Source organism: Netta rufina, assembly GCF_964035555.1.
Source record: "Netta rufina genome assembly, chromosome: 1".
Taxonomy (NCBI): domain Eukaryota; kingdom Metazoa; phylum Chordata; class Aves; order Anseriformes; family Anatidae; genus Netta; species Netta rufina.
In genome coordinates this window covers 205,127,406-205,144,780 of record NC_140123.1, presented here as the reverse complement: position 1 = coordinate 205,144,780, position 17,375 = coordinate 205,127,406, and the positions used below count along the sequence as shown (strand labels likewise).

The 17,375-nt window shown below is 46.4% G+C and overlaps 1 protein-coding gene across 1 annotated transcript in view; it reads right to left on the bottom strand.

Moving 5' to 3' along the window:
* LOC311222229 (uncharacterized protein) overlaps window positions 1–17,375 on the bottom strand; it is a gene marked incomplete at both ends in the record, with an annotated part of 99,734 nt that overhangs the window by 20,326 nt on the left and 62,033 nt on the right. The window contains 11 exons of the mRNA XM_084306405.1: window positions 1,708–1,824; window positions 2,801–2,863; window positions 3,303–3,365; window positions 4,133–4,186; window positions 4,553–4,606; window positions 5,005–5,085; window positions 11,360–11,395; window positions 11,921–11,992; window positions 13,390–13,461; window positions 13,637–13,693; window positions 16,664–16,699. Of these exons, the coding sequence (XP_084162531.1) occupies window positions 1,708–1,824; window positions 2,801–2,863; window positions 3,303–3,365; window positions 4,133–4,186; window positions 4,553–4,606; window positions 5,005–5,085; window positions 11,360–11,395; window positions 11,921–11,992; window positions 13,390–13,461; window positions 13,637–13,693; window positions 16,664–16,699 (705 nt within the window). The remainder of the gene's footprint in view (window positions 1–1,707; window positions 1,825–2,800; window positions 2,864–3,302; window positions 3,366–4,132; window positions 4,187–4,552; window positions 4,607–5,004; window positions 5,086–11,359; window positions 11,396–11,920; window positions 11,993–13,389; window positions 13,462–13,636; window positions 13,694–16,663; window positions 16,700–17,375) is intronic.

Sequence of the window (17,375 nt, the reverse complement as noted above, 5' to 3'; positions counted from 1 at the left end):
GAAAATTAGGTTAATAATCAACAAAACCTATATAGATGCCTTTACACCACCTGACTCTGAAGCCCTGCAAGGCTTTCTAGGGAAGGGAGACCTTTGGTCGGGCCTAGGAGACCTGCTCTAATGAGGTCCAGATTCATTTGAAAGTTCACACCAAACTGGGTCTGAACTGTCCCAAATTCCATCCTTGACAGCAAGAGCAGTTCCCACTGCTGTATCTTTACCAGCACAGACCTGTAAAGTCAGATGCAGCTACACAGCAGCTACGTTCTCCTTCCTTTTGCATGTACTCTTAACTTGGCAAAGGTCACTCACTGACCATCAGAGATGCATTATTTGGCTGAAAAAATTCATCAGGGCATAACAGAGAAAAACCCTGCCAGGGTTTCTCCCTCCTTTCCTCATTTCCAAACAGCAGCACGATCTAGTTCCCATCTGGCAGCAAACTCGAATGTTTTACAGACAACACATGGATGTGCATACACATGATACCTATGTATAAATACACACACACATGTGCATTAAGTCCTTAAGCTTATTTTTATAAGGATACATCAATCAATTAATGTCTGCCAAATATCTGCCAGCTTTGCAGGAGTTAAAACAGGGCTGTCCCTGAGATGTCTGGTGGGATGCAGTTGGTCTTTCAGGTAGTTGCCCAACTTCAGCTTTTCTTTTGTTCTCAGCTCTTTCATGTTCATTTATGTATTCTCCTGTGCAAGCCTGAAACTCAGCCAGTCCCACCAGCACAACTGAGAAGAGTATTTTCATTTCCAGTACTCTTTCAGTCGAAAAGTTCTTCGTTACTTAATGGATGCTGTCTAAGGGTGGGTGATTAACATTAATCTCTAGTGTCGTCCCTCTGCATTGTGTTGGCAGCAGCAAGACACTCTTCATTACCATAGAATCTGGGGGCAGCATGTTCCTGCTTATAAACAGTATTAGCATGTCTCATTTCCAAGTCTTTTTGTTACATTTCAAAAGGTGCCCAGCATGTCTTGCATGCAAAGACACCTATTAAGCGTAGGCCACAAATGGGGTTTGAAAGCCACCAGCTCCTTCCGAAACTTTGGCATCCTGCTCCCTAGATAATTAGCAACAGGAGGGGTGCACTCGATGCCCTGCTAACATGAAATTATCAGCCTTCCTTTCCTCATTCAGAGGTCACCACTTATGCTGCAGATAGGAAAAGAAGAGAGGAAAGGAAAGAAAATATCTCTGGTGATAAATGCATCGCAAGATGAATTAAGTTGACCAAGACCCCTCCGAAATCTGGGTGAGAGGGGGGACACTTCTGGGGTGCTATCTCATATGAGGATGTGAGGTGCAATGATCTGGAGGGCAGCTGGGGATGGGACTTCTACCAGAGCTTCCCACAGAAGGTAAATCCATGAGGTCCAGAGCATCCTGCTCTTGGAAGAGGGTGTCTGTGGGTGAATCCTTGCTAGGGCAGCCCCACCAGCTCTGGTATAAGGTTTTATAGAGAGCAGAGGGACCATGGTTGTGTTTGCCCACGTGGGAGATCCAGACCTGGCTGAACGGGAGTGGAAGGAGAGGATTTTTCTTTATCAATAGATATATGATATAGCTACAATGGTAAGGAGAAAACTATATCTCCTAGAAGCCAGCATATTAGAGTTTATCATTCAAGCCATCCTCACACCAGATCTCCTTAGGGTTCACAGCATGATAATGACACTTATTGCTCACCTGTGGCCCTGGTTTGCCTTGGGGCCCTTGAGGTCCATCTGGTCCTGCAGCTCCAGTCTTTCCAGGCCACCCCATTTGTCCTTTGAAGCCTCCCAAGCCAGGAACTCCCTTGGCCCCCTGAGAATCAGCAAGAGAGAGTGGTTCAGAGCTTTTATCAAGCACAGGTGGTTTTAGAGATGGGCCAGTCAGGTATTTCCCAGATACTCCCATGGACATTGGCAATAAAGGCAGACCCTAGACACTCTCTTTTGTCTGTTCACATGGGAAGAGCATCAGTAGGATGGTTGAGATTAATTTTGTTTTGCTCCCTACCATTTCTCTTCCAGAGGAACCTCCCTGCTTGGTGACATGGACATCTCCAGGATGATACCCCAAAACTTCTAAAGCCCAACTCCCCTTGCACATATAAGCTGAGTCCTTTAGCCTGTATCCCCAGAAAGGCCAATGATAGCTGAGGAGGAAAAAGGGTGGCCTGTAAGTTTCCTACTTATCTGCACCATTGGGCTTTCTCCTGGAGCTGTGGTGAACAGAAAAGTCTCCTGTTAAAACACAACAGGAGGAGATGCCTGCAAGATGCTTGCAAGACCCAGCTAAAGGTGGATTTCTGATGTAGGCAAAAATAAGAGCCTGTCCAGCTCCTCTGGACACAAAATTTTCTCTCTCATTTCCTTCTGCTTCTCATCCATATCTTGATCTCCCAGCCTCCAACCATTTGCAGCTCAGAAACTCACTGAGCCAGGGGTGTTGCTTGGCAAGAGAAGGACTCAAAGTATTTGACACAGATGACTGTCAGGAGTGGGGACCAAAAGCAAAAACCTTTGGGACCAAATGGTGGAGCTGAATGCAAGAAGGGGCTGGAAAGTGCAATAACCCTTGATGTTTCATGCATTAGCAGAGGGTGAATTTAAGGAGACCTCCTTCTCCTGCCCTTTCCACCTGCAGTCCCAGCCTCAATGCTCCAGACAGTTGACATTTGCCCTCTGGAAAGGGTACCTATGATGCATAAAGTGTATAATTTTATTAACTCGACCTGATGGATATGGGATTTATTCTTTAAAAAATGGCAGCTCGATGCAGTGTGGCGAGCACTAACCTTTTCTCCTTTCTCCCCAGGAATCCCCATGGCACCGTCGTCACCTGATGCTCCCTGTTCGCCCTGTTGGGAGCCAAGATAAAATCATGGCCAGTGCAGACTTGGCATGGTTGCATTTGTTGAACAAACCTGTTTTTCTTCAGGTTACAATGTTATTTACTGAGTGCAACCCATCAGGGTCTCTCAGGTTGTGTTGTACTCAAGGTGACTGAAAGAAATCTCATTAAAAAGCCCCAGTGCTTGGCACGTGCAATATTGCTTGAGGAGCTTCAGGGCTGGGTGGATGAATTTGGCTGTTTTGCAGAGGCAAGAGAAGAGGTCCCCACCTCCGAGATGTCCAAGCATCTCCAACCAGATAGATGCTGGCTTCTAGGAACAGATTCAGAATAGCCCTGTTTGTTTCCCATGGAAATAAGCACATTGCCAAGGTGAAATTCCCATCATCTGCAAAGCTTTTAGGAAACTTCCTTTTGGAAGGAAGATGTGCAATTTAAATATTCACCTTTGGTCCAGATGGCCCATCTGATCCTGGGATTCCTGGTTTTCCAGGACTGCCAATTTCTCCCTGTGGATGCAAAAGCAGTGAATGGGCTGTAAGTACGTACAGTGTCTAAAATATGTGGAAAACTAGCTTCAAAATGCAAGGTGGGTAAGTGGTGCTGTGGAGGGCATGGACATGATGACATTCCTGGTAACAGAAAGCCTAAATACGGGTAAATTCCTACTTCAGACTAATGTAAATTCCTACTTCAGACCAATATAGACTTTAGGCTGCCCTGACTTTAAGCCCACCCACATAAAAGTAGGTGGGCAATTCACTGAGTAGGACTTAATTTACCCAACAGGCCAAGGCAGATGAAGGACAACAATAACAACAATAACAACAATAATAACAACATAGCCCATTGGTTCAGATATCAAGCGCTCCCTTGCTTCTTATCAAGCTTTTCAAAACCCTTCATAAAAAGACCATTAAGGGCCATTATCCCTGTTTATAGAGGAAGGACCAGCAGTGCTGACAATCAGAGCGATGTGCCTGGCAGTAATTGTGAATCGAGCCCAGGCAGTTGCTAAGCCACAGAGCAGGAGAGGATTTGGGCAGGGGTTCATGAGGGGCTGTTTTCTTTTTTTTAACCACAGATTGTCCAAAATTGGGGATCAGTTCTGACAATCCCGATTGTGCCCACATCTCTCTGTGCTGCAGCCTGCAGAGAGGGTCTTCTGCCTGAGTTAGGGTGGCTTCTTCAAGCGTGATGTTACCCTGGGGATGAGTGGGAAACACTCCTGGAAATGGGGCATCCAGAGCAGGAGGGAAAGCTGGGCTGAGCTCACCTTGGTGCCGTTGGCTCCTGGCGTGCCAGTGCGTCCTGGGAGCCCATGTAAGCCCTGGAAAGAAAGCAGATCATGGGCAATGATGTTAAATCAAGGGGAAGGCAGACAGGATGAATGTTGCATGTGCACAGGATTAGTCCCAGTGTAGTGCTGCAAGAGCTTCCCTTACCCACAGCATCCTTCCCCATCAGCCCCACTCCAGCCTGGAGTCTGAGTTCTTTTCTCTGCTTGTCCCAATGTTTATTTCACAGAATGACAGAGTGGTCGAGGTTGGAAGGACTTCTGAAGGCCATCTGGTCCAACCACTCTGTTGGACCCTGCTCTAGGATCACCTAGAGATGGTTGGCCAAGACCATATCCACAAAGCTTTTGAGTATTTCCATGAACGGAGATTTCAACAGGGTCTCACCCTTCCCCTACCTTTGTTCCTTTCCGCCCAATGTCACCAGCAATCCCAGGATCACCTTTATCTCCCTACATGAAAACAAAACAAAGCAAAAAACATATCATACATAGCCTGACAGGTTAAGAATGCAGCTCTGATGATAACATCAGTTGCATTTACATTGTCCTTTTAATCACTGGGGGCTCCTAAAAAATTTGCAGTTCATGGAATCATAAAATCACAGAATAGCTTGGGTTGGAAGGGACATCTAAAGATCACCTAGTCCAACTCCCCTTCACTAGATCAGGTTGCTCAAAGCTGACCTGACTTTGAACGCTTCCAATAATGGGGCACACACAATTTCCCTGGGCAACCTGTTCCAGTGCCTCACCACCCTCAGTGAAGAAAACTTTCTTATATGGCTGTGAGAAAGCCATGGAGCCTCTTTTTGCCTTCCAAATGAACCACATCCTTTCCTGCTACTCACTGCTTTCCCCTTCTGTCCCTGAAGACCTCTGTCACCTTTGGCTCCCTTGTTTCCGTTCCTCCCATCGAGGCCTGCTGCACCCTGCCAAAGAGGAGCAAAATGAATTTCAGTGTTAGCAAGGCAGTGTCTGAGGAGAGTCATCAGGATAGAAACTCAATAGCAAGAGCCCAGGTGACACACGGACACAGTCAGAGATCAGGAGCCACCCTAAAACCAGCACTGAGACACGAGGCTGGGGTTTAGCACCCATTTTTCACAAACCTGCAAGCCACACGTGTGAAGAAAGAAAATTGAGGTGGTGATGGCTGCAGTTGAAAATAGGGGTAGGGGCATTAGCAGGCAGCATCACGCTGTGTGAGTTCCTTCATGGGATGCCCACGGTCCTGGGCACTGGGTCAGCAGCTCAGTTTCAGCCCCAACCAGTGGAGCAGAGCAGAAATTCAGCAGTGAAATTCAGTTTGGTGAATGACTGCCCTGTTTGGTGAGAGCAGCTCTGAGCACTAGGCTGCTTACAGTTACAGCTTGGAGAAGATCTCCCACCTGGAGAGTTTGGAGTGAGAAAAGAGAGCCTCATCCAGCCCAAACATGTGGGCAATGAAGGGTAAAGATGCTCCACCATAGCACTACACCTTGGACGTCCTTGAACCACTTTGCTGCTTAGCTCAGCATGGGATATCAACATCATCCAGCATTAGGGCCTCTTTCTCTTTCCAACAGCAAACTGAAAGTTACTAAAAATGCCTTTTTTTTTTTTTTTTTTTTTTTTTTTTTTCCCCAAGGCTGCCAATTCTGCTAGTCCATTTATCTAATCTGGCTGATTTTGACTGCAGTTTTCAGAACCTGGGTGTGAGGTGAAATTGGATTTGGCCCCACTTGAGAGACGCTGATTGCACAGGGCTCATCTCTCTTGGAGAAGCGTGAGTTGGCTGCTTAAGCAGATCAGGAGATGAACAAGTTATTGTTGTCTGCTTGGTTACATTATCTGCTTGGAATTAATTTACAGTAAGTTATTGAAAGGAAGCATGTTTATTAAAAAAAAAAAAAAAAAAAAGGAAAAAAAACCAGCCACCAGATCTGTATGTCAAACAGCTACATCATCACCTTTCCCATTACTCATCCTCTCAGTGGCTAATGGACAACTCAGTGATCGTGGTGACAAGCAAACATCTCAGAGATACGTGGGTGGGACGGTGCTGCCCTTGTCAGCAGGTCAGCCTGCAAGACCCATCACCTCTTCATCCCCAGATATTAAAATTCAGCTCCTCTCTGGGAAGTGCTTCCTCAAATCCCTCCCCAAGACTGGGCACCTTTTATCTTTTGGAGTAAGAGGAGCATTTGAGAGCAGGCCTTGTGCTCCTCCACGGCTCTGCTGGTCACATCTGGAGGAGGTAAAGTCCATGCTCCTCGAGCCCTGCCTGCACAATCAGGCACGAACATCTCATGCATGATCTTTATTTACCAGTTACTATTTATTGACACAATCAATATGAAGTTCTGGCTGAGGAAATAAATGGGCCATAAAAAACACAGCTAACTAGAATTTCTGTTTACTAGGACAGATTGCTTGTTTGGAGGGCAATAAACCTTTTGGTTCAATGGTTAAATCTCAAGAGCCCAGGATACCTTCAAGTGCCTGGCATTTTTCAGATTGCTTTGAACTAGGTACAGACCCATCTGGCCAGGGATTTATACACCTGTGCCCGAGAGGATGGGCTAAAGCTTATTCCTGAGCACAGCCTGAGCCTGAAGGAACCTGACACTAGTTAGTGATTTCCCAATTAGCTCTAATAGTCCTCTCAGCACCTGGATTTATTTGTCCAGAGGGGCTCCTGTGTCAAAGAGAGACCTTTCTGTCTTTTCTTGTGTTTCCCACATCTGCCCATGTCCAACTCTCATTTCTTCTGTTAGCTTTAATCTGTGGGATGCTTCTTGTGATGGCTCTGGGCTTGAAAGGAGCTCAGGTGGATTCAGGAAGAGCTAAGCTCAAGACACGTACTGGTAGGCAGAAAAATTGCTGGTCTCAGGCATGCCTACTTATCTAGTGAATATGTTTTTGACCTCAATCTTATCTCATTGTAGTTGCTCTATCTGTGACAGGCTGACCAGACTTCATCATACATGCTAGAAGGTTTTTTTTTAGTCAGGTTTGGGCATGCAGCGGGTCTAATCTCCCTTCAGAGGCTGGGGTCAGAGAGATGATGCTTTTCAAGGCCGTCTACACCCAGGGAAAGAAAATGATGGCTGAAGGAAGGGTCAAGAAGGAAGAGGATTTAGAAACAAGAAGAAGAGAAAAAATGTTCAGGCAGTGGGCAAGGGAAAGAAGCCAAATGGAAATTTGTTCCCTCAGATTTACACTCTGTGTATTGCCAGGCAAATAAAGGCTGGGCAAGAAAAGCTAGTAAAATGGCAGTTTAAAGGCAATTAATGGTGGAATACTGGAAATGGCTTCTGCTGTTTGGTTCTGTTATTAAAGTGTTGCTGGAACAGGCTTCATTTAACCGCAAAGACACCAGGTACCATGAAGGCACAGCAACGCAGAGGCTTAGTCATAAGTCCCGAGCGCTGGCCGTGACGCAAAGATGCCTTTGAGCAGCCGAGGATCTCTGCTTCCAGGCACAAATTCCTGCGAAGATTTGGGCTGGAGCCAGGGAAGAGCCTGTGTCGTCACCAGGCTCATTGTCTCCACTCAGATGAGGAGCTGGGGAATTAGCTGGGTCACCCTGGGCAAGCATGAAATCCATCTGCAGAAACACATCGCACCCCGAAAGGAGCAATCTGTTGGAAGCAGCAGGGAAGAGACATCAAAGGGCTAATGCATTTCCAAACCATGGCGTAGGCTGCTACCTCTGCTAAAAGGTTTCCCACCTCCTGGGCTTCGGCACTCAATATTTGATGGGATGATACATCTGAAGTAGCTGGGAGTCTCAACCTGGGAGTTTCAGCTGTGTTTTTATCCCTTCCCTGCTGCGTCCTGTGCCTAGACGATCCTGCCCGCAATTATTTGATTCACTCCTGAGCCTCCTCCCCCAAAAAACCCTGTCCTGTCTTGGTGTGGAAGCAGCAGCTTGTCCTCGTGGCTGTAACAAGCATTAATTCTCAGGTAATGCATCTCACAAAGCCTCCAAGGTTTCTGGGCAGAGATTTCCACCTGTGGCTGGAAGGTCTGGCTGGCTTCTCCTTGACCACCTTGGACTCATCAGAAGTGCTCAGGGCACCCTCCTGGGCCAAAAACAACTCAGAAGATGGCTCTTTATGCTACAAGTGGCCAGGGCACCTCTCATCCAGCACAGGACAGAGGTCTACACCCAACCTTTCCTCACCTCTTGCTTGAGGTGGCCCCACTGCTTAGCAGGCCTTAGAGCTGTGCTGCCATAGGGTTCACCTAAGTCCTCATGCAGCTGGTGTAGTGAGGTGGGACCCTCACATTGGTACCCTGAGTAGCTCTTCAATGACTATATCAAGAGCTCTAGGGCTTTTAATTAATCTGGTAAAGTCAAATTTGTGCTTGTATTACCACACCTACCATAGCCTGGGTGAAGGGGCCTTGGTTATCACTTCATTTTCGGGCCCCACAGAGCACTGAAGAATAAAGAACATCAGAAATGGTTGTGGGAGCAAAAGCAGAAGATCCAAGGATCTGGTGGGTCTCCCACCCTCCAGTCAAGTTTCAGAGGGACTCTCTGGGAACACGCACATGGCTGTGTGGATGGTGTTACCACAAGGAGCCTGGCTTCCTCAGTTATAGCGCGAGCATCCACAGGCTGCTGGCCAACTGTAGAGCCCAGCTCACAAGAGGACATGAAGAACTCAGAGACCCTATTTGTAGACCGAATGAAGAAAACTGCACACCACAATGGAGAAGACCCAGGAACACTCGTAACTGCAGATCCTGGAAACCCCAAATAGGGAGTGATGGCAAGGGATATTCAAAACAGAGCTTTAAGGAGAATAATGGGTTAATCTGCTGGTATTTTAATGCATGAATTACATCTGGGACATAAAGAAGAGGAGCTTGAAGTCTTAATACATAATCAAGACTACAACTTAATATATGTAACACAGGCTGAAGTATTAATATTAAAGGATGAAGTATGGCAGGAATATCAATGTAAAAGAGCATAGTGCTTTTAGAAAAGAGGAAAAAGAAGGAGGTGTCCTGAATATCAAGAATGCACTCATTTGCCTTGAGATCCAGTTATAAACTCATCTAGGTCCACTGAAATTCTCCAGGCAATGATTACAGGGAGAAGACACAAATGCTGTCACTTGGTTGGGAACTCCTGCAGATCAAATCAAAAGAGTAAATGGATGAGACTTTGTACAAGCTGGTTAAATTATTCAGAGTGATTTGTGGTGGCGCTGGAACTTTTGTCTCCCCAGATATCAACTGGGAGGGAATTCAGCAGGACAAAAAGCAAGTTTTTGCAATGAGTTGGTGGAAATTTGTAGAAAGGACAGATGGAATTAGGGGGGGCTGAAGGAAAATGAGAACTGCTAGGCATTACCTTGGAGGTTTTGCATAGGAATGAGTGGGTACAGGCAGACTGGACCAAGTAGTATCTGTCTTTAAGCGAAGGAGAAAAGAGGACTTGAGGAATGATTGATGAGGCAGCCTAACCTCCCACTCCGGAGTAACTCAGGAGCAAACAATCAAGGTATCTGTGAGCATTGTGAAGATAAAGTGAGACATCATCAGCCTGGTTTTGTGGAGAACAAGTCACGTCAGGATGTCATGTCCCATCACAGGTGTCTGAAATAGATGATGTGAATCACACTGCAAGAGTACCCTACAGCAGTCTATAAAACACACTGAGTCCAGCCTGCTCAGATGTGGAAAGCGAACATGGCAGACATCTAACCGGAGGTCATATGAATTTCATCCAAGCTGTTGTATATCAAGGCTCCTCTGTCAAGGCCCCAGCTTTGATGTGAGAGTTGCAATTTTAGAAATTTAATGAAAAACGAAAACCAAGCTTTGTTATCTCATTCTAGCCCCAAGCACAGCATAGCGTTCCCTGTACCAGCAAAACCCTCAGATATTTTCCAAAAAAGGATTACGTAGCTTTCCTCAAATACTGATTGTCAAGATAGCAATTTCTGGTAGTTAATTATATTATGCAACAACCCCTGTGGGTACCAGTAGAAAACAGCACAGCTCCCAATCATCACTGGATGGCTGCTGGTCAGGATGGCCAGTTCCTACTGCAGTCCAGTTGAGCTTCCTTTGCTGGAATCCATCCTTATTCTCCTACTTGCACTACCAAAGCAGGAACTGAAATTCTTATTTGAATGAGGGCCTTTTCCTCAGTGAGCAATTACCAGTTTGGATTATGGACTCTTAAATACCCATACATCCATGACCAGTAATCATCAGGCAGTGCTGAGCAGCCGTGGAGCTTTTACAGCAACAGGCTGTTGCTGAGAACCACCTGCTCATGCACAAGGAGACATTAAGTGTGGAATAGCTTAAGAAAATACTAATATTTCTTATTGCAATGAAACAACTGAACATGCTCATATTTCCATGACTAGTTGCCTTTTGGTGTTTCCTACTGTCCTATTCCTTCTTTTCCCCAATGAAAACAAATCAGTGGTGACTTTTTTCACTTTGAACAACTTTGGAGACCCTTTTCTTTTTTCCTTTTTTTTTTTTTTATTTTTTTTTTATTTTTTTTTTAAACTTAGGATTTCCTCCAGGTGAAATGGCAAAGTTGTAAAGCATGTAAACACTTCTGTAAAACATTGCAGCAAAAATGTTTTGTTTTGTAAAAGTTTTGTAAAACATTGCAGTAAAACCAAAATTAGTTTATTATTATTAGTAGTAGTATATTTATTTTTTATTTTTTTCCCCAGTTGCAGTTTGCAGGAATCAGGAAGTACTACCCAGGTCCTCCTACATAACTGTTTTCCCTCTGGCCAGCAGCAGTGTCCACTAAGCACTGGGAATAGCCACTTGTAGCCAAGTCTTTCAAGGATATATACATTTCTCATGTGATACACAACCTATCGTCACAATTCATAACCACCTGAACATGAAACATTGCCTGTTTGTGTCTGGCAATGCTCCCTGAAGTACTAAAGGCATTACAAGTAATAATTAAATGCACATTTCGTGTGTCTCCTGATGCAAAAAAATGCAACTTCCTATTAAAACTTACCTTTGGTGTTGCCCCCCTTGCCCATGGCAGGTTTTCTAGCAAAGCCTCTTTGAAGATGAGCTTTGTGGAGCAACACTGAGTGGCCTTCCCCTCACCTCCCCAGTGACCCATATGCGAGCCATGGGGTGAGGACGAGTGTTGCCAACCCCACTCCATGCTTAAGCCTCCCAAAGGCAGAGAAACATGCTCCAACTCACTGCAGAGCCTGGCAGACCTCGTGCTCCTGGCTCTCCCTGCAAGGAAAGCGGTGATGAATGACTGTGAGAAAGAGATGCACGCACTCTGGGAATGGGGATTGTTTTAGGATATTCCTACAGCTGTGGAAGAGGAGACAGGAGGACCTTTGGGGGTCAGGGACCCTCTGCAGCAGCAGCTGGGATGTAAGATCCTTTAAACATCCTGGGTGGGCAGCTGAAGGGAGCCCTGCATCTCCATTTTGATTCTGGAGCTTAGGCAGGAATTCATACCTGGCATGTAAATACTGACATTTCAGCAAAATCATTACTGACTGTCATAACCCAGGAAAGACGCCAGGAAAGATGGTGCTTTATAAAATGGGAAGGATCTTTAGGACTCTCCTGGCAGAGCACAACTACTGCTCTCTGGTAACCCCATAATATTTCGAGCAGTAATTTTGGAGAAAATACGGAATTCTATTGTGAGGAAACCATGAAAGGATTTTATACATCAGTTCATGCATGATTTTACACCTCGGGTCTTAGAGAGGATATCTTAATGTAGGTGCTCGCTGTACTCACCTTCTGTCCCACCGGTCCTCTTGTTCCAAAAAGCCCCATGACTCCCTTGGAGCCAGCTTCACCTTTGAGTCCCTACAATTTTAAAATCCCTGTCAAACGCAGCCTAAGTACCCTATGATCTTGAAGTGACCCACCCTCAGAGAGAGCAGAGGAACCCATGGAGATAGCAAAGAGAATCACCAAAATCTCCGTTTCTATAGCAGACCCCAGGCCCCCAGAGACCCCAAATGTCTGTATGGCATCCAGTGCTAAGGAAGAAAGCCATCAGCTGCAGAACAGCTCAGCAGAAAGCTCAGAGCACTGTCCTGGAAGAGGGTTGGTGCCCAGTGATGGGGACTGAAGGAACACAAGCAGAAAAGGGTCTCAAAGCCTCTAAGTAGGCTGTCTCCTTGCAAACACCGAAGAGCAAGACCCGTATTGAGTTACTGGTGGTGGAGATACTACCCCGGGGCTCCAGGGTATCTCAGGTATTCAGCCCAAAGGTGCTGTGTCTTTAGGAGATGTTTACTTATTATTTTCTTACTAGGGAGCAGTCTGACAGATATTGCGAGGGGGATTTCATCTGACAAAAACACAGGTACCACCCATGGGAGCATCTCTGTGGGTTTCTTTTAACATCACTGGGGACCTAATCAGTGCCAGGCTGTGATCTGCCCTTTCACAAAGGACATGCCCACACTGGCCCATCCTGAATCCGCCCTGTGGAGTTATGCAGATCCCCATGGGAAGTAACAGGAGCTCAGACAGGGATGCTGCTGTCGTAGACACTTATATTTATCCAGCTGAGTCCCTGTCCTGGGTCAGGCTTCTGGAGCAAAACCCATTAACATGATATCAAAATAGGGATGATTAGCATATGGAGATTTAATCCATGACTCAGTCCGAGAGTGGGAGAGTTGTGTGATTCCTCCCAGCAGAGTGATGGGTTGAGACCTGAGACCACCACGGGGGGCTCTCAAAGAGCAAAGACAGCCAGAGGGGCGGGTGGCTGGCTGTGCCACCCCCTGGGGGACAGCCCTGCATGAGGAGCAGCTCTGGACAGGAACAGAGGAGCCGGCTGAGCCTTAAAACTGCCTCAGGAGCTGCAGGGTTTGAAGGAAGGAGCACGGCCAGCTCTTGGAGGGAGAAGGAGATACGGGGCCCTTCAGTGTTGTAGCAATTGAATGAACACTTCTCCGAAAGTGGTTTTACACTGCAAACACCAGCCTCACATGTTCCCACAACTACAAGGCTCCACACCTGGCAAACAGGATGAGTATCACAACCCCAAGCCCCAGCCCAGCAGCATCCTTGCCCTGTCTGTGGGAAGAGGTGGGCAAATGTGTCCTTGCACCTTGTTTCCCATCAGGAAGGTGGGAAGGGAGGGTGCAGAGACAGTATCTGCATATAGCCCCCTCCTCACACAGCCAGTGCCTTTTTTTTTTTTTTTTTTTTTTTTGTACAGCTCAATCACATTGGGATGCTCTTACCTTTTCTCCAACAGGTCCATCCTCTCCCTTCTCGCCTTTGTCTCCATCAAAACCTGGCAGGCCCTGTTCACCCTGTAGGACAAGACAGCAATTTAGTTGTGCCTCTCTCTTAGAAGGATGCAGCCCTCAGCCAGTGTCTCTGGACCAAAGTGCTGGTTTGCAGTGGTTGTCCCAAGCTGTTTCCTATGTGGATGTCACCAACGCTGGGGAAGGGATAGCTTAAAAAGACGATGAGAGTCAAACTTACGTGATCTCCTTTACTGCCTTTATAGCCCTGGGGTCCAAAACCAGTCATGGGATCACCCTAGGGAAAGGAGACATGGAAGAGATGCAGATGCCCAGTGATTCCTGGATTCACAGCCAAGAGTTTTGCCAGTGACCGCTTGCTCCAGAAAATGTTGGGGCCCATTTGTCTGGATGTCAAGGCTGGAGGTGGAGCTGTGCATGGGAAGATGGGACCCTGAGGTTCAATTCCTGACCTGAGGCCATCCATGATGGGACAAATTCATCCCCGATGAGGTGGCTTGGCTCCTTCATCCCTGCGTGTCACTTAGGATGGCAAGGTTTGCATCTCCTCCCAGGAGCAGGACCTGGCCAAAGGCTCAGGGTGCCCTCCTTTATGGGCACAGAGATGGAGCTCAGGAAGGTGAGTGGGACTTAGGACATCCTTCTGAGGTAGTTTTTGAGGGTCAGCCACTCTAGGTGCCACCCTGGTTTCTACAGGGCTGCAGTAACCCCACGGACATGTCTGAGCCAAGTATATTCATCAGCAGTTGTGTCTCCAAGGAGGAGATGCCATCCATAGTTTGGAGGGAGGAGGGTTGAAGCCACCTTCTGGATAGCTTCAGGGAAAACCTACACCTGGCTGGAAAAGTTTCCTCTGGGCACAACCTGAGCCCCTGGGGATATGGACAAGTGTGAGAAGATGGCAGGCTATCTAAGAAGCTTTTTCATTTTGGTCTTTGGGATTAAGACAAATTTTCTTTACCGAAATTTTCTTTACCCAAGTCTTTCACAGCCTTCCGTAGCTGTGCAGGCTGCGTGTCACAGGGTAATACTTCTGTTTCATCCTAACCCAGCTAAAGGCTGGTTTCAGGGTAATGGGATAACCTCCACACCCTCAACAACATCGATTCTTCAAACCGGGGCACTGCGACCTGCCGGCGTGCACCTGCCTCCAGCGTGCAGCAGCAAGGAGGACGCGTGGAGGTGCAGCAGGTGTGGGTTTTGGCACTGGAGACAGGGCAGACCCAGTAGGGAAGGTGATTCCTTTTTACCATGGGCAGGACAGAAGCAGAAAGGAGCAGTTTTCGCCTTTGGAAGACTTTTACATCTGATTTGGATGTTCAGTGCAGCCTGTTAATATTTCACCATTGCTGTTAGCAGCATACAGAACTCATTTATTCATTTTTATTCCCCTGAAAGATAAATTAACCCCTTGCAGGCTGATAATTCTCCTTGCTAGTCCTTTGTGGCAATTGTAGCCCTCTTGAAAAGGCCTCCATTTACACCAGCTCGCTTCAGTATCGCAAATATCCCCGTTCAGGGAGACTGCATTGATGCTAGGGTCTTAACAAACATGCATGAATTAACGTTCCCCCAGATTTGATAATATTTTTCAGTCTTTTGCAATCTTTATACAACCATCACAGTCACCGTAGGACCCTGATCCAGTTCCATCTTAATATACCCTCCTGCTTTCTTTCTCCGTAGTATCTATAATGCGGATGGGGATGGACTTGATCAATTTTGCGGACAAAAGAGAGCATAAGTATGCTGTAGTTTAATCCAATATATGGTACTGGCCCTGAGATGCACACAGATAGTCCTGTATTGATGAAGAGAGAGTTAGAAAGAAAATTGAGCTGCAATCATGTAGAACAAACCCAAACCAACTCTCTCTCCCTTCCAGTTTTATCTCACACTCCTCCTTATATTTTATTAAGGTGTTCTTTGGAAAAACAGATTACGCATTCCTTCATCTTGGGAGGTGTTTTGGGGCCTCCTCATGAAGCAGATTAAGAATTGATTTGTCTCTGGAGCGAGTCCCTTTTGAAAGTAGCCTCCTCAGAGACAAATCGGCCATAATCATTTAATACTGCATGACTCAAAGGCAGAATCATCATGTAGGTTTTCTAAAACTCATTTTCTAACAAGCCATTTCATCCAGGAAGGAAGTTAACAAAACACTGGGCAGAAGTTCAGCATTTTCTGTGCACTTTCCAGAACCACTCTGGGTGTTATTTTCGCATTACCTGCTATGAGCCAACTCAGGCTTAAGATTGCAGCACGCTTTGGGGCGAGCTGGTTCACCAAAATCAGTGGAAATTTTCTTCCTCCCTTAGAGCACAGGAAGCATTTTTGTGCCCCAGAAAAGAGTTGCTGAAGTGACTTTTTTTTTCTGCTGTTTTTGGTTATGGCTTTTGTAGGATCCTATTAAAACTATGGTGCAAGCCCCACCTGGAGCATTGCGTACAGGGCAAGGAAGACACCAACAAAATGGATTGAACCCACTGGAGAACCCCACGATGGAGGAAGACATCTAAGCATTGTCTTCCATTTCATGGGTGTAAAATGCAGAGAGGATAGACCCCAAGTTTTCTTGGAGGTGCACAGTGAAGGGACCAGTTGTTCCACCCATCAGACAGAAGAAAAAGCTTCTTCCCCTGGGGGTGGCCAAACATCAGAGCAGAGGCTCAGAGAAGAGCACACGAGGACATGAGCAGTGTGATCTGCTTTTGCAGCTGGCCCTGCTTTGTGCGGGGGTTGTACCAGAGATGTCCACAGGTCCTGTTTAAGCTCTGATTTTATTTTTTATTTTTAATTAAAATTTTAAAAGATCTCGCCAGGGAGCGGTTCCCCACATGGTACAGCTCTGAGACACTGGTGGGCTCAAATTCTGCAAATTTCCTTGGCAAAGGGATCCTCATCCAGGCACGTGGTGCTTACTACTCAGTTCCCACTAAGGATTGAAGGTAGGATTTAAAGTTCCCTTTGATGTGAAGTCTTTGAACACCATCAGCTGGGATCCTTGCTCAGCACCCCATGCAAGCTGAGCTGTGCTCCCCCATATGTAACACTACAAATCCTGTAATATCCCTAAGACCTCCAGATATTTGAAACCACCCATCAGTATTTCTTATCATTTACGTCTCTACCATGTCTGATCACTGACTCACTAAAATAAACGTCCATCTGCTCACAGGTAACTATAAAATCCTAGCAGCCTTTTACCCCATCTGCCCCAGATAGCCACAAGCTGGAATGTCCTTACTCTTTCTCCCTTGGGTCCCAGAAGTCCCCGATCACCCTGAAAACAGGAAAGAAAAAAAAAAAAAAAAAAAGACAGTGAGTGATTCCCTTTTTACTCACTCTTCTTGTGCTGCTCAGTCCACCGATTTGCACGTCAAGACGCTGACATCTATCACAGCTGGGAGCCAGTTCCTCTGGGCACTCGGCCAAATGATTAGCTTACCGCAAGAGATTGCGCACCACCAGAATTTATTGCAATGATAAACAAAAAAAAAAAAAAAAAAAGAAAGATCCAGGACTGGAGTGGTTTGGCTGACTCCACCATGCTCAGCACATCCACGGTGTGGAGCTGTCCTTGGATTTTCACCTCCCAGCAGGACATAACGCCTGCAGAGATGTGCCCACGCTATATCTAGGGTAGGAAGACTTCCTACATAATGTAGGATTTCCCAGATTTCCCCCTCAAAACTTGCATGTTGTACTGAAAGATTTGCTCTTCTCAGCACTGCACGTTTCAGCTTTTCAGGGCTTGCAAGTGGGAAGTGGCAGAAGAAGACCAAGGGACTCCTGCTCAGGGATGCAAATAATGGGTATGCATTGCACATTTGGGTGTCAAACGGAGTACACCAGGAGTCCCTTGGTGTCCAAACTCCCCAATTTCCTTCCACCACCCCTCCAAAAAAACACCAACCAACCAAAAAAATGGGCCTGCAGAAAGATAGCATGCACCCAGG